Source organism: Mytilus trossulus, chromosome 4 (genome assembly GCF_036588685.1).
Source record: "Mytilus trossulus isolate FHL-02 chromosome 4, PNRI_Mtr1.1.1.hap1, whole genome shotgun sequence".
Taxonomy (NCBI): Eukaryota; Metazoa; Mollusca; class Bivalvia; order Mytilida; family Mytilidae; genus Mytilus; species Mytilus trossulus.
Window position 1 is genome coordinate 36013954 of NC_086376.1, and position 17103 is coordinate 36031056.

At 33.2% G+C, this 17103-nt stretch overlaps 1 protein-coding gene across 1 annotated transcript in view; it reads left to right on the forward strand.

Moving 5' to 3' along the window:
* The first annotated feature begins 2304 nt into the window (after positions 1–2304).
* Positions 2305–17103, forward strand: part of LOC134715209 (conserved oligomeric Golgi complex subunit 1-like) — a 29410-nt gene continuing 14611 nt past the window's right edge. Inside the window, exons 1-12 of the mRNA XM_063577243.1 lie at positions 2305–2371; positions 3625–3709; positions 4267–4311; positions 4924–4990; positions 6008–6117; positions 6933–7002; positions 7493–7672; positions 7943–7984; positions 12440–12526; positions 13822–13963; positions 15896–15952; positions 16399–16461. Coding sequence (XP_063433313.1) covers positions 2350–2371; positions 3625–3709; positions 4267–4311; positions 4924–4990; positions 6008–6117; positions 6933–7002; positions 7493–7672; positions 7943–7984; positions 12440–12526; positions 13822–13963; positions 15896–15952; positions 16399–16461 — 970 coding nt within the window. The 5' untranslated portion in view covers positions 2305–2349. The remainder of the gene's footprint in view (positions 2372–3624; positions 3710–4266; positions 4312–4923; positions 4991–6007; positions 6118–6932; positions 7003–7492; positions 7673–7942; positions 7985–12439; positions 12527–13821; positions 13964–15895; positions 15953–16398; positions 16462–17103) is intronic.

Consider the following 17103-nt stretch of genomic DNA (forward strand, 5'->3'; position numbering starts at 1 on the left):
ATCTACAAATCAATACCAAATAATTATTACGCTTTCACCTGAGAAATCCAGTACATAGAAAACGGTTCAATAAACAACTGGTAATTAGGTAATTATCGGTATAGGTTTCTAACCTCAGTAAAGACAAGAAAAACTAACGGCGTGATACCGAAATATCATTAATGTTCCATGAAGAGTTTAATTAAATTTTTACCTCCACCCGTTTAAATTTAAAGTGACAATAAATCTCCAATGTTTATCCCTAGGTTTAAGGCTGAGACATGATAAATTTAACTTCGTGAACTTAAACGATTTTCATTACAAAGCGCAGTGACGAAAGTGTCAGAACGGTATACCTAAAATAATTGTAATTTAAAAGACATGTTGAATAAATATTAGTACAATTTTAAAATGTTATGATAAAGGACATGTATATATTATTGTTGGTTGAGATAGTTTAAGCCTGTCACGCATAATCTTTTTCGCCAGGGCAACGAACGAGTATAAAAATGGAAATAACACTTGATGAATTCGTTGCGTCCGAAACACATTTAAAGGTTTATAATATTAAGGTATGATGAAGTGTTGATTTTTTTTATGGTGGATTTAACTCTATACATGATGTTCAGTACAAAACACGAATGCATCTTCTTGCTGGGTTAACCCAGCAAATATAAAGTAACACGCCCATATGATTTGATCATGGCCACTATGAGTTTCACAATTTGTCGTGCTGGACCCTTTATAGCTTACTGTACGGTATAGGTTTTGCTCATTTCTGGAGACTGGCAGTACGGTGACATAATTATATAAATATATAGCTGTGTGAATCTCATCCTTTGATCTATTTTGATGGGCAGCTGTTTAATTGGCCACTATACCTCATTTATTTGGTTCTACAAAACAAATATAGATGTCTTGAGACTACTGAAAGAAAACAAACTTAAAAAAACATAATCTGTAAACTTTTCAGTCTAACATACTGATTATCTAATCGGTAAAGATATACTACAATGAGGTCTATAATACAGTTGTATCATACAGTTAATTCAAGGAACACACGTATTGGACAACCACACAAATATATTCCATCAAGTATAGATAAAAGGAAATCATGGTTTGAAAGTCATGGGACAGCCGCTCAAGTGCATATATAAATTACACAAATGTAAATCTTTATTGCAAATAATTCCACTCAAGCCTGTGCTAGGGCCGGGGCGTCTTGAACTTGCAGTGAGATGAAATTTTTTCCCCCGTGTTGAAAGCCTCACTGTAAATTTAAGATGGAGAACAGCAATAAAAGCGCTGTTTATTTGCTTTTTGTGTGTTTTTGTTTGAGTCATATCTTTTGTTTTTCTGTATTATCTAGAAGTCAACGAATAAATGGCTCAAGTCTAACGTCGAAAGCGGTGGATCTAAAAAAAAAAAAAAGGGGGGGGGGGGGGGGCTCGGGGTTGGAACCCTCCATTTCTTTGCGACCATTTGCTTTTGAACGAGACAAATAGTTGGAAAACACAGACTCTCCTTTTATGGCTTAAATACATCCCTTCTAACTTGAAAAACAAATTACTTGATCCGCCACTGCATTTTCGACAGCGGTAGACTAATTTTCGAATCACGTCCTGTAGACTTTGATCAAACAAACTACATATTACTGTTTCCTTGTCTAGAATATGCATGACACATTTGCAACTGATAATTTTAAAAACCTAAAGTGACAAATTAAAAATATTAAAAAATGGAGTATTAGTTGTCATTGAATCTGGGACTGTTATATACTTCCTAAGTATAAAAGTCCATTTTAATAATTTATCAATGTGTGTCATGATAATATAATCATATAAATCCTCAGTTCAATAAGTTGACAGTGTCACGGTATTAAAGACTGCAAAATATGTCTCGTAAAAATATTTTAGGTCCTTATAGCTATATTTAATACGCGTATAAAAGTGAAAGGCTTACAAGTTTATTATTCCAAGAGAAAATCATTCCTGCAAATCCGTAAATAATCCACAGATAATGAAGGACTTCATGAAAATCTAACTTGAAAAGAACAAGTCGAAGAAGATGATAAGGAACATTTTTCTTCTTTTAACATGTAAATATCTAATAGAGAATTACGAACTGATAATATATTTACAAAAAGCTAACTGATTATTTTCAAAAAAGATTTATCGGCAAGATGTTCTTATGAAGTTGCTTTAGTTTCTGTGTGGCCTTTAATAAGCAAGAATTTTTATAGTGAAATAGGTTACATGTGCACGACAATGTCCTCAGCCGGAATCCTCTTATTTCCGCATCCGACATTGGTTTAAAATTTTTACAAATTGTAGTTATCTCCCTTTTCTGCCAGCAACACAAACCACAGAAATGTCAAAAGTCGACTCCAAAAGTATATTATGACGATTAGAAAGCAATTTATAATCCTAAAATATATCTTTGAAGCCAACTAAACATTTTATATTTGTATCGTTATAATTTGGTGCCCTTTTGCATACATTTTGGACAAATCCGGCAAATTATCGCGGAAAACAACACTCCCCAGCCACAGGCTAGTCTACTTAGTCCACAGGCAACAATCCAACACCCTTAACAGTATAAAATATTAGTTGTGGTATGATTGCAAGTGAGACAACTCTTTCTCCTGAGACCAACCATGTAAATTAATCTTGTTGGGGCTTCTTGCACGTGCCCAACATCCGACTGGCCGGGCTCGTTTTCCCTAGGAACTATAAGTACAAAAAAATGTATGACGTCACTCTTAGGGTTCGCCATATCGGGGCAGTCTATACTAAGGATTTGAAATGAGCAGACTCTCATAGTTTGGCTTTCAAATATAGAACTTTATAAGGACAAGTAGACTAGCCACCACCGTATTTTAGTATATTTATTCATGTAATCGTATGTTCAACCATAATGTATGTCTTCAAATAAACATCTTGTTTATGTTTACATGTTTTATGTAGTTTTTCCAATATCCCAGAACTTGGGTAGACAACGGGAAAACAAAGCCAGATGAAACTTCCTCTCCTGTTACATGTACAAAAAAATTACGAAAAAAAAACAAATATGCAACATAGCAACAAATAATAACCACTGAATTAAAAGCTAATGACTTGTGACAGACACATACATAAAGAATGTGTCGGGTTTAACATCTTAGCAGAAACCAAACTCTCCTCCTCGGAGTACAATTGTAAGAATGAATTGTAAAAATCAGTTGGAAAAGGCTAAACTCATCAGATGGATAACAAATGAATTGTACATGCATGTATATACTACATGTAGTAGTGGGTGTGGCCAGGTACATCCCAACAACAAAAAGCAAAGTCATTTGATCAGCATTCCTTGTGGGAATTATTTTCCTTTATTGATGAATTTTACCTGCTAAGACATAGATTGAAACTTTTATCACAAAAACAATCGAGAAGCTAACTTTTGGCCCACAGCTTCTATTCTTGATGCATTATACTACAACATGTAATTGTTTATCAAAATCCAAGGTGAGCTATACTACATTGTACTATATAGACTCATCGCTCATTGGAGCCTCTACTTATGAATTATTTTTTACTACAAAGTAAAGTAAACAAAAAATGGTAAATGTACTATGATATAAATAACAATCTCGTTTATTATATAAAGGTGTTCCAATTGAGGAAATGGATACCAAAATTTTATTTGAAAAGTTTACTATTGAAGAAATCAGATCTATAGAGAAGAAAACAAGGTAACAAACTTAATATATATGTAAACACGCATAGGGTGATGATAAAAATAACAATGTTGTACATACAATATTTAAAATATGTACATTATCTCATAAGTGGGTCTCATTGGGGTCTAAGCATGACACAGGATTGCTGATTTTTTGTAAGTGTGACACGTGATAGTCAAATTATTGTGTCGTGAAAACCGGAAAAGAGGTCTAGCAGGACCAGGGAAATGACAAAAAGAGGAGAATTGCTTATGTACATAGTGTAAGCGGGATACAGAAATCTAAAAAAACAGTAAGCAGGGCTCCGGGTTTGGAACCCCCCAATGAGACCCCTAATAATACCTACAAGCCTAATGTTTTGCTGCTTTTTTTAATGAATTTTGTATTCACTATAAACTATTAAAAGATTTTGTTTAGTTTTTACTAAAAAATAAAAGAGTTACAGTAAATGCATTTCAATTATTAAAAGTCTGTTTTGTTATTGTAATTTGTAAATGAATATCAATTTCAAACAAAACTAACTTTCATTGGAATGTTATTGTTCAAATTTCAATTATATTTTTCAATAGGACAGACATTGAAAGAAAAAAGGAAGACCTCAGGACTATGGTTGGGTAAGGCAGATATCTATGTTCGAAATTCCAGTTATTTTTTTAAGAAATTTTTATAGTAAGGTTTTGCATTGATTGATACCATCTCCATATCTATGATATACAGAAAATGCACAGATGACTGCTTTTATATTTAAAGAATGAAAGAAAGTGAAACTAGTGCTACCTATGAGATAAAACTAGGATTACAATTAAATGCATTACAATAATCATTATTGTTTATCATTATCATATAATACATAAGAAATGATTTTATCATTCTAGAAAATATATTTTCACAGCAACTGAATAACAACAAAAAACCTGACAGCATCTAGAGGGCAAAATACAGTATTCAGGCCATAAAACAACCAGAGTCTAAAAAAGTTGTGAATCAATTAAACACAAACAATCAAAGATCTGCAATCTATTAACAGTTCTACAAATAATAATAAAAACAAATTAAGAAGTTTGAAATGACATATATGTATGTTAATTGCTGATGCAGTTCCTTTCTTGTTTTCCATTTTTGCTAAAACAAAATTAAACTACTAGATTAGGAAACAGGTCAATAAAATGTAAATACATTGCATACATGTAAAAATAAACATACAAAATAAAATGATATATTTACAGAGAAAGATACAGAGATCTAATAGAGGCTGCAGATACCATCACTGACATGAAGAATAGTGCACAAAATGTATGTGTAAAATCTTAGGTAGAGTTAATTGTTAAATGACAGATCAATTCTGTCATTTCATCCAAGTACACATTAATGATTTTAATGAATCTGCATGCATATACATATCTGGTTACTAATTTAGGTAGTATGTCTGTAGGTGGGTTGATGGACAGCTTTGAGTAAGCTTTTCTCATCACTTGGCGTCCATCATCCTTGTTAACTTTTACAAAAATCTTCTCTTCTGAAACTATGGTTCCAAATTTAATCAAACTCGGTCATAATCATCATTGGAGTATCTAGTTTAAAAAATTGTGTCCGGTGACCGGGCAAACCAACCCAGATGGCTGCCATTGATAAAAATAGAACACCAAAGCATTTAGAGCAAATCTGACAAGGGGTTAAATTGTTAATCAAGTCAATATTTATCTGCCCGGAAATTTTTAGATGAATTGGACAAAGGGTTGTTGGGTTGCTGGCCCCCAATTGGTAATTTTTAAAGAAATTTTGCTGTTTTTTTATTATCTTGAATACTTTTATAGATAGAGATAAACTGTAAACAGAAATAATGTTCAGCAAAGTAAGATCTACAAATAAGTCAACCTGACCAAAATGGTCAGTTGACCCTTTTAGGAGTAATTGCCCTTTATAGTCATTTTTTTACAATTTTCATTTACAAAATATTTTCCTCTAACTAAAGGGCCAAGTTTATTATAGATAGAGAAGATTGTAAGCAGCACGAATGTTCAGTAAAGTAAGATCTACAAACACATCACCAAAACACAATATTGTCATATATGCATCTGTGTCCTTTGTTTAATACATGTATGGACATAGACAAAGGTGAGCAACACAGGCTCTTACAAGCCTCTAGTGATTTATGTATCCGAAATTGACAATTGGGAAAATTTTACATTTATAAGGGGAAAATGAAAACATGACAGTAATGAAAATTTCTTGTAGGTCTCTTTAATTTGCTTCAGCAAGTAGTGCATTTTTTTCTATAGAATTAAGGGAACAAGAAATTATATATTCTAGGTTATGAGTTCCATTGCTAAGATGGAGGATATGTGTAAACAGTTGAAGGAACACCACATGGTCAAAGGATCATCTTACCATACAAGGTCACAGCCAGACCAACTTCAGAAGTAAGAATTTGTCAGGATTCTGAAAAGTCAACACACATTTTGTTACTGTGCTTATATGAAATAGCTCAGGCTAAATTATTCCTGAATATATCATGTTTTGGGAATGGAGTTTAACTATTTGAATTTTAAGAATAAACTGAAATTTATGAATTTATGCAGTAAGTGGTTTACTTATGCTATATTAAATACTTCATATGGGATTGTAACTTTGCCTGGGTATAGTGATGAGGTCACATAAAATGAGAGAGAAATCCCTATTAATTTTGAGGTCTTTACCTTGAAGGTCATGGTCATATTTACATAAAGTTGAGTGGCTCCCATGTGACAATTTAAGTATGTTTTGTGTACTGCGTATGATTACTTATAAGACATTACATTTGACTATAACACTAAACAGATCATGCCATTAGTTAAAACGGTTACCTGTGACAACAGATTTGACACACTGTAAACCAACTTATTTTCATGAGTTGTTTATTTTCATGACTTTATCGAGTAAAAAAATATTGCTTATATAAATCGTCATGAAAATGCAAAACTTTGATCTTTCCTTTTTAAACTACATCATATAAATTTGAAAATCCCAAAATTAAATAGCTGCGGAGTGGACTAGAAAGGGTAAAACGTGAAATAAAGTATCAGCGAAAATAAGTTGGTTTACAGTAATTAAACAATAGCAATATACTGTATAAAATGTAAAAAAAAAAATAACAACATAAGAAATAATAAAACCTTAAAATACTGCAAATGTACTACTGGAGTAAATTTAGTGTAAATTTGATTGATTTATTGATTTTGACTTGTATATATATAAGGAGGAAGAAAGAAGTGAAGTTTTATGGAGTAGCCTCTCAAATTAAATTACTGTTAGATATGCCAGAAAAGGTTTGTGGTAACCAAAGCTATAGATGTTCAAGTTAAAAATATTTGTGTGTTTCTATAAATGAATTGATGTCCATTTTTGTGAACAAGCCCTAAGTGATTGTAAAATAGTTATTCAAATTTAGGTTGTTTTTAAATATTTTAACTCTTGTGATAATAAACACTAATTAAAAGTATAATTTATTGTTGCTTGGAAATAAATGGTAGATTTTATTTTAAGATATTTAGATAAATAGTAAATTGATATTTTAATACCTTAAATTAGTAATTTAGTGAAATTCATATATTTGAACCGATGAAATTCAATTTTTTATTGTAATATCCTTTATATAAATTTTGCCTTGAAATGCTGTTCCATTATTATTTGAATGAATAGTTGAAAAAAATAATCTTGTGTAATTTTTCCACTTTCAAAACAGAAAGATTTAAAAGTATTGAAATGTTATGAATATTCATGTGCAGTTTCTCAATAATTATTATTTGTGTTTTATAGATATGGAGTTCTTTAGATGATAAGGATTATCTGACAGCGACCCGACATTACCTATTATCTCGTCATATTCATACCAGTTTACAACTGGAATCCCAACATTCTACAGACCTTCTCAGCTGGTTTCCTGTTCTAACCAGACAGTGGGCAGCTATCAGTCATTTTAGATCAACCATTCTGTCTGTAAGCTATATATAAATTTAGTCCATATTTGTGAACAAGTCATTTGAAGATTCAGTGTAGCTGAAATCTTATGTTGTTATACTAATTCTTGCAGGTTATAAAATTTTGTTAAGAGTATACTAAAGACAAAAATCTGTAATATTTTATTTATAATTTAATACAATAGAAAATTTAGATATAAACCATGGATGAATGCTTACAAATTAAATATGTGTCATGGTCTTTTCTCAGCAACGCTATTCTTATAATGTAATAATTTGTTTCTTTTAGGGGTGTAGAGGAACACTCAAAGAAACATTTGCTGATGACAAGGTAGGTACTGGCATCTATGTAGACTGCACTAAGTGTTTAAAAAAAAAAATTTTCACCCCACAACTAAGTACACATGTTCCCTATAATATGATCTTTGTAATTTTGATGCCAAATGAGTTTTACCCGGTTTCCTAGGTACACAGAAACATAGATAATGAAAGTGTAAGTGGGGCTGTACTGAGGACACATTTTTGCTTTTTTTATGTAACAAAATTCTTCACTCAAGACTTAAATTGAACCATCAAACTAAATCATTCATTATGAATCTTGCTGTTGTTCTTTTACAAAAACATTGAAAGACTATTAACCTTAAATAGTTTGTTGAATTGTATACTGTATTACACGTTACAGTGATCAATATATAACACAAAATGAGTTCAAGGATATTAACACAAAATTTTTTAGACATCTGATAGGTGTAATACCACCATTGATTTTCCCCTATTAGTCTTTGATAAATTTGCACTTTTCAAAAAATTGTGCATAATTTATCTTTGTTTCAAATAAAGAAATACTTGACATGCTGTCCAGTTCTTTAGAAAAATTTTCACATAACATTTCATTGCATATAAAAAAATAACCATCATTGGAAGTTAACCAATCAAATTTCTCCCCTTATTCTATCTGTGTACAAGGTTTAGTCACCATGTAATCTCAAGATTACAAAATTTTCTGTAAAAATCACAAATAAAAAATAATGGTGTTTTAAAATACCCAAGACATATGTTTATGACACAGAAATAGTTTTACTGTAATAAAATGTAGGATTAATTACATACAACGGTCAAAATCAATGGAATATTTTTTTAGACCTACTTTCGTATGCAACTGGATGTGACGTGCCATGATTTGGTGGTATTACACCTGGTAAAATAACAGCTTACATAAAAATGTAGGATATTATAGTGAAATAAATACACAGAATAACAGCATGAGATCATTTATCAATTGTAAGGGCTGAATTTTCAAATAAAAAAAATAGTCTCAACAAATTTCCATGTATTATATTAACAATTTGAAATATAAGTTACTGACATTTATCCTCAAATGAGACAAGGAATAGAAATATTCATTTGAAGAAGGTAAATGATATTAGGCAATATAGGAAAGGTGTACTGACATAAGTAGTCTCTAAACACATTAGCTCCATGGAGCTTTCGTTAGTAGAAGCCATATTAACTATGTGTATCAGTGAGAAAAATGTAAAAGCATAAAAATATAGTATATACCAATACACATAATTAACAGCGCCTGGTGATGTTTGATAGCCTGACCGGTTTCGGTCCATAAAGGACCTTCATCAGAGGCAGAATGGTGGATTAATGTTTGCACCCTATTTATATAGATATGGTAACCGGCGGTTGAGTTAACCGGCGGTTGAGTTAACCGGCGGTTGGTTTAACCGGCGGTTGCGTTAACCGGCAGTTGAGTTAACCGGCGGTTGCGTTAACCGGTGGTTGAGTTAACCGGCAGTTGAGTTTACCGGCGGTTGAGTTAACCGGTGAAAAATCCCAGTGGGATTTTCCATGGTTACAATTATCTATATTTAGCTAATGTTCTTGTTACAGTAAACTTTTTGACATGTTACGGTAAACATTTATACACTATACGGTTAACATGTGACCTGATGATATAACCATATTTGGGCTTTAGCATTGGATAAAGGGTGTTTTAATAATTTAAGAAGTACATAGTAATCATTTAGTCTTGATATAGATAATTGTAACCACTGGGATTTTTCACCGGTTAACTCAACCGCCGGTTAACTCAACCGCCGGTAAACTCAACCGCCGGTTAACTCAACCACCGGTTAACGCAACCGCCGGTTAACTCAACTGCCGGTTAACGCAACCGCCGGTTAAACCAACCGCCGGTTAACTCAACCGCCGGTTAACTCAACCGCCGGTTACCATATCTATATAAATAGGGTGCAAACATTAATCCACCATTCTGCCTCTGATGAAGGTCCTTTATGGACCGAAACCGGTCAGGCTATCAAACATCACCAGGCGCTGTTAATTATGTGTATTGGTATATACTATATTTTTATGCTTTTACATTTTTCTCACTGATACACATAGTTAATATGGCTTCTACTAACGAAAGCTCCATGGAGCTAATGTGTTTAGAGACTACTTATGTCAGTACACCTTTCCTATATTGCCTATTGATTTTTCACTGGCATAGGACCTCTAAGCGTAAGCCTAGCGATTACCTGAAATTGATGTATATATGTAATACCTACATTACAAACTTAAGGTGTGGAAAACTTTCTAACACTGAGGATTAATATTCATCTACCTTTGATCTTGAAAGGAGTACTAAAGGCTTAAATGAAGCATTCTCAATAAGAACCCCCCCCCCCTAAACCAAATTTTGTTTGGTTAGGGGGGGGTAATAGTTTTGACTTGATGTTTTGGTGTATCACAAGCTAAAACGTCAAGACTGCATGACTACCATGAAATACTATTATTAGACTTGATATTTAGGTGTATCATAAGCCAAAGATCAAGACTGCATGACTACCATGAATTACTATTTCAAGACTTGATATACAGGTGTATCATAAGCCTAAGGTCAAGACTGCATGACTACTAGGAAGTACTATTTCAAGACTTGATATTTAGGTGTATCATAAGCCAAATATTAAGATCACATAACTACCATGAAATACTATTCCAAGACTTGATATTTAGGTGGATCATAAGCCAAAGATCAAGACTAAATGATTACTATGTACTTCTTAAATTATTAAAACACCCTTTATCCAATGCTAAAGCCCAAATATGGTTATATCATCAGGTCACATGTTAACCGTATAGTGTATAAATGTTTACCGTAACATGTCAAAAAGTTTACTGTAACAAGAACATTAGCTAAATATAGATAATTGTAACCATGGAAAATCCCACTGGGATTTTTCACCGGTTAACTCAACCGCCGGTTAACTCAACCGCCGGTAAACTCAACCGCCGGTTAACTCAACCACCGGTTAACGCAACCGCCGGTTAACTCAACTGCCGGTTAACGCAACCGCCGGTTAAACCAACCGCCGGTTAACTCAACCGCCGGTTACCATATCTATATAAATAGGGTGCAAACATTAATCCACCATTCTGCCTCTGATGAAGGTCCTTTATGGACCGAAACCGGTCAGGCTATCAAACATCACCAGGCGCTGTTAATTATGTGTATTGGTATATACTATATTTTTATGCTTTTACATTTTTCTCACTGATACACATAGTTAATATGGCTTCTACTAACGAAAGCTCCATGGAGCTAATGTGTTTAGAGACTACTTATGTCAGTACACCTTTCCTATATTGCCTATTGATTTTTCACTGGCATAGGACCTCTAAGCGTAAGCCTAGCGATTACCTGAAATTGATGTATATATGTAATACCTACATTACAAACTTAAGGTGTGGAAAACTTTCTAACACTGAGGATTAATATTCATCTACCTTTGATCTTGAAAGGAGTACTAAAGGCTTAAATGAAGCATTCTCAATAAGAACCCCCCCCCCTAAACCAAATTTTGTTTGGTTAGGGGGGGGTAATAGTTTTGACTTGATGTTTTGGTGTATCACAAGCTAAAACGTCAAGACTGCATGACTACCATGAAATACTATTATTAGACTTGATATTTAGGTGTATCATAAGCCAAAGATCAAGACTGCATGACTACCATGAATTACTATTTCAAGACTTGATATACAGGTGTATCATAAGCCTAAGGTCAAGACTGCATGACTACTAGGAAGTACTATTTCAAGACTTGATATTTAGGTGTATCATAAGCCAAATATTAAGATCACATAACTACCATGAAATACTATTCCAAGACTTGATATTTAGGTGGATCATAAGCCAAAGATCAAGACTAAATGATTACTATGTACTTCTTAAATTATTAAAACACCCTTTATCCAATGCTAAAGCCCAAATATGGTTATATCATCAGGTCACATGTTAACCGTATAGTGTATAAATGTTTACCGTAACATGTCAAAAAGTTTACTGTAACAAGAACATTAGCTAAATATAGATAATTGTAACCATGGAAAATCCCACTGGGATTTTTCACCGGTTAACTCAACCGCCGGTTAACTCAACCGCCGGTAAACTCAACCGCCGGTTAACTCAACCACCGGTTAACGCAACCGCCGGTTAACTCAACTGCCGGTTAACGCAACCGCCGGTTAAACCAACCGCCGGTTAACTCAACCCCGGTTAACTCAACCGCCGGTTACCATATCTATATAAATAGGGTGCAAACATTAATCCACCATTCTGCCTCTGATGAAGGTCCTTTATGGACCGAAACCGGTCAGGCTATCAAACATCACCAGGCGCTGTTAATTATGTGTATTGGTATATACTATATTTTTAAGGTAAATGATATTAGTTTTTCTATATCAAAACATTTCTACCACTGATATTATTTTACAGTCTATTGCTGAGTGTTTATGTGCCATTGTTCTGTTGGAGGACAGTACACCAAGACAAGTCTTCAATGAGTTTCTCCTTGCAAGAACTGTAAGTCTGTTACTTTAAGTTATGCATGTATTTTTATCAAAATGTCAAAAGTATGCAGCTTGTTAATAAAAGTGATCTTTAAGAGAACTTGAAATTTAAACATGAAATTTAAAATTTCGATGGAATTGTGTAACTATTGCCACTCTATAAATGTATCATTTTACTCATATGGAATTGTTGAGGAATGACATTCATTTTGTACCTCAATGACTCAGATTAAAAAAAAATCAAATGTTTTTTAACTAGAATAGTATATCTTAATGTGATATGCAAGACAGATTCCCATAAATAGTAAATCACCTGGACGTACAGTTATAATTCCTTCCCTTTTTTAGCTCACCTGGCCCAAAGCTTTTCTCACCACTTGGCGTCCGTCGTCGTTAACATTTTACATTAGAGAACCACTGAATGGAATGAAACCAAACATAGCATGAATGTTCCTTATGAGGTGCTGACCAAGTGTTGGTACTTTGTAGCCAATCCATCATCCAAGATGGCCGCCAGCAGGTGACTTAGTTTAACATAGGACCCTATGGGAAATGCATACAAATGACTTCTTTTAGAGAACTATTGAATGGAATGAAACAAAACATGGCATGAATGTTCCTTATGAGGTGCTGACCAAGTGTTGTTACTTTGTACCTGATCCAACATCCAAGATGGCCGCCAGCAGGGGGACTTAGTTTAACATAGGACCCTATGGGAAATGCATTCAAATGACTTCTTTTAGAGAACCACTGATTGGAATAAAACAAAACATAAGCATGAATGTTCCTTATGAGGTGCTGACTTATAGTGTTGTTACTTTGTAGCGGATCCATCATCCAAGATGGCCGCCAGCAGGTGACTTAGTTTAACATAGGACCCTATGGGAAATGCATTCAAATGACTTCTTTTAGAGAACCACTGATTGGAATAAAACAAAACATAAGCATGAATGTTCCTTATGAGGTGCTGACTTATAGTGTTGTTACTTTGTAGCGGATCCATCATCCAAGATGGCCGCCAGTGGGGGACTTTTGAATGATTTCAAACATAGCCTGAATGTTCCTTTCCTTATGAGGTTGTGTTGTTTCTTTTAGCCATATTTTTTATTTTTTTATATGATTTCAAAAACCCAAGTAGAATCAGGTGAGCGATACAGGCTCTTGAGAGCCTAGTTATATAAATGAAATTATTAAGTATGTATATTGACAATTTAAATATTTATTTTGCTTTATCTGCTTTTATGATTGGTTTTGATTGGTAAAAGTGAAAATATAAATTAAAGTTACTGAGGAGTGTTTCTGTTACAGACAGCAGTACAACAATTGTTTCACTCCAGTCAACAGACAGCCAGTATAAAGGACCAGATTTGTACAGTGGTACAACTTATTATCAAAACTGTACACCAAATACATAGTGTGTTCTATGTGGGAGACAGCACTTCTGATAAATGTAAGTTAAGTTGATGTCATCAGATCATTGGGTACTGTGTACCAAGGCTTCCAAAACGGTCATATATTCCGGACAATTGTATAATGTCCGGTAAAAGTATGGCTGGGAAAAGCATGAAACGGTCTTTTGCTTTTAAGATATCAAGGCTTTTTCGGTCATTTTTACATAATTCACGATCTTTTTGACCCAATATTTTGCCTTTCACAGCCACACATTTCCGGTCATAAAAGTGACATGATGATTAATTACTATCAAAACAACCCCTACTTCAATACTTTCTACTTTTAATCAAGGCTAATTAGTTTGTTGGACAGCTGAAATCAGTGAACCCTGAAATCTACCTGTTCAGGTGACAGGTAAACTATTTTCAGTACCAGACATCGATCGGTCTATTAACAATTATTTTTAACATTTCAGCAGTTTGTATCTTTATTGATTTAGTCCAAAAGATTAAAATTATAAGAAATACATTTATAAACATGATTTGATGAAAAATTAAAAAAGGTTTTAAATGAAAAATCGTCAGAATAGTAGTATGAACTAGAACACAAGTGCGCATGTGCACAGGTGGGAAGTTTAATTATGCATCCTACATTTCTTCATAAATGCTAAAATTATCATTGAAACCTGTATCTAAAGTTCATTTGAAGTATTTTGTTGAAGAAAAAACGTGACAAGAGCTTCTTCACTCAGTCGTGCTTTGTAAATGTACACGTATTTTACGTACCCGTATATGGTCCATGTTTTACCATTTTCATGTCAACATCCGGTTTAAAAACTAAAGTAAAGTTTTTGACAACATCATTTTGCCCAAATAAAGAGACTAAGGCAGATATGAGCACGCTGATGTGCACACTTTAAATTATGCACTGTCAATTTAACAGTTAACGTCAGAACATCAAATTCATATCAAAGTAAAGTTTAATAAACGTTTTTTTAATTCAATGTCAGTCATTGGGATGGCCATCTGATTACTATAATTCATTTAAATTGCATTTTGGGACTTAGTCTTAGGGATTAAAATCGGGATCAGATATAAAATGTCCGGCTGGCATAAATATTTTTTGGAAGCCCTGCTGTGTACACTGATACATGTAAGTTAAGTTGATGTCATCAGATCATTGGGTACTGTGTACAGACAACTTTCTGTAAAAAAGACATTAACTTACTTAAAATTGATAATTGATATATAAAATGTGTCAGTGACAACAATCTGGCCAAACAGCAGAAAAACAGCAGACGGCCACCAATTAGTCTTCAACACAGTGAGTTAATCCAGCACCTGAGGCTGTCTTCAGCTGGCCCCTAAGCAAAATGTGTACTAGTTTAATGAAAATGGACGTCACACTAAACTCTGAAACATAAAAATGAACTACAATTAAAAAACTTACAAGAGGCAAGAGGCTCCTGCCTTGGGATAGGTGCAAATTTGTGGCAGAGTTAAACTGTGGCAGAGTGTGAGATCTCAACACTCCCCCTATACCTCTAGCCAATGAAGAATAAACAAATACACAGTAATACTCACAGTAAAACTCAGTTTAAAATAAGTCTGAGTCCTATGTCGGAATAAGTTACTAAAGAAACTAAGCAAAATAACAATGATACATAAATAAACAAGGGACTACTAGCAGTAACTGACATGCCAGCTCCAGTCCCTCAATTAAACTGATTTACATATTTTATTGTATCTCATGTAAATTAGTGACATAGTGATTGGTTACACCCCCTCACATGGTGACCCCCTATAATTTTTTAGGAGGTCAGTAGATTTCATAGGGATAGCATCACATCTACTTTTATTGTTATATTTCATTGGTCTTTTTTCATAAAAATCTTGGTAGGCAATTATATGTCAAATGACGAAATGTATAATTTTTAAGCTGATGTTATTATTGTTCACTACTATATAATTGCAACATCAAACTTTTTCAGTGCAAAATAATTTACTACTATCCATACTGAATGAAGTAACAACCAAGAAACAGAATGGTAAGTATATATACCCCCATATATAAAATACTTGTTAGACTGGGCAACTACAGGTAATTTCGTCATTGTTACATCTATATTTTTTAGACAGCAACTCACAATAACATGATTAGACATTTATAACTTCAAAGTAGTCTTCTTTTTCTAATAAATATATAAAATGTTCCTTAAAATATTTATTGTGTTCAGAATTAATTTTTAACCTGTATCAAGTTGAATATGGAGTTTTAAAAAGAAGGTTTCAGTTAAAATTTATAAGAATATTTGCTGATTCAAAGCAGAATCAAAATCCCTACAATAATAAACAAACTAACTACATTTGATATATACCATATAGATAGTCTTTGTTCTACTCTCATTTGAATATATAAATTGTTATTTGGATGGAGAGTTGTCTCATTGGCACTCACACCACATCTTCTTATATCTATGCACATGTTTTTCAGAGACTGGATTACTTGATCTACAGACATCAATATCATCTAAATGTCTACCCAAGTCTGTCACAGGTAAATCTAATGTACTTTGTTTAATCTAATGTACTTTTTTTTAAATATAGGATTTCGCTATTTTTTTCTATAAATAAACTTTATCATTTACTTAATGGAAAAATTAAGTAAAAATATGGGGTCTTCATTCATTTAAGCTCACAATCTGCCATTGAAAAAAGCACGCATTTTTGTTAAGGTTTATGTACCCTTCTGTAGCCATTTTTGTACGAATTTTTCAAACACCAATTGTATCAAAACTACAGATATAATGAATAAAAGAGACAGGCCATTTTGAACATATACTAGGGGGAAACTTGATGCATAGCATTATTATTTACTGTTGCCTTGCATTTAATATAAAAAGAGTACTTTGTGGCAAATAAATCAAGATTTTTATAGAAAATCCACAGCCCTTAATACAGAGATTTTTGTTATAAAATTTGAAACATAGATTACTCACTTGCTTTTCTATGATGTGCTAGTGTTTATTTTTTGCCAAAAAATCTATATAACCTGCAAATTCCAAAATACCTCGTGCTGAGTCACTAAAGTCGAGCGCACGCTAAAAGGTGTACTTGATTTGGTCCATATTTGTATTTGTTCTAATCAATAACTACATTAATAAACTTGTTTTAAGTAAATCAATGCTAGCACTGCATG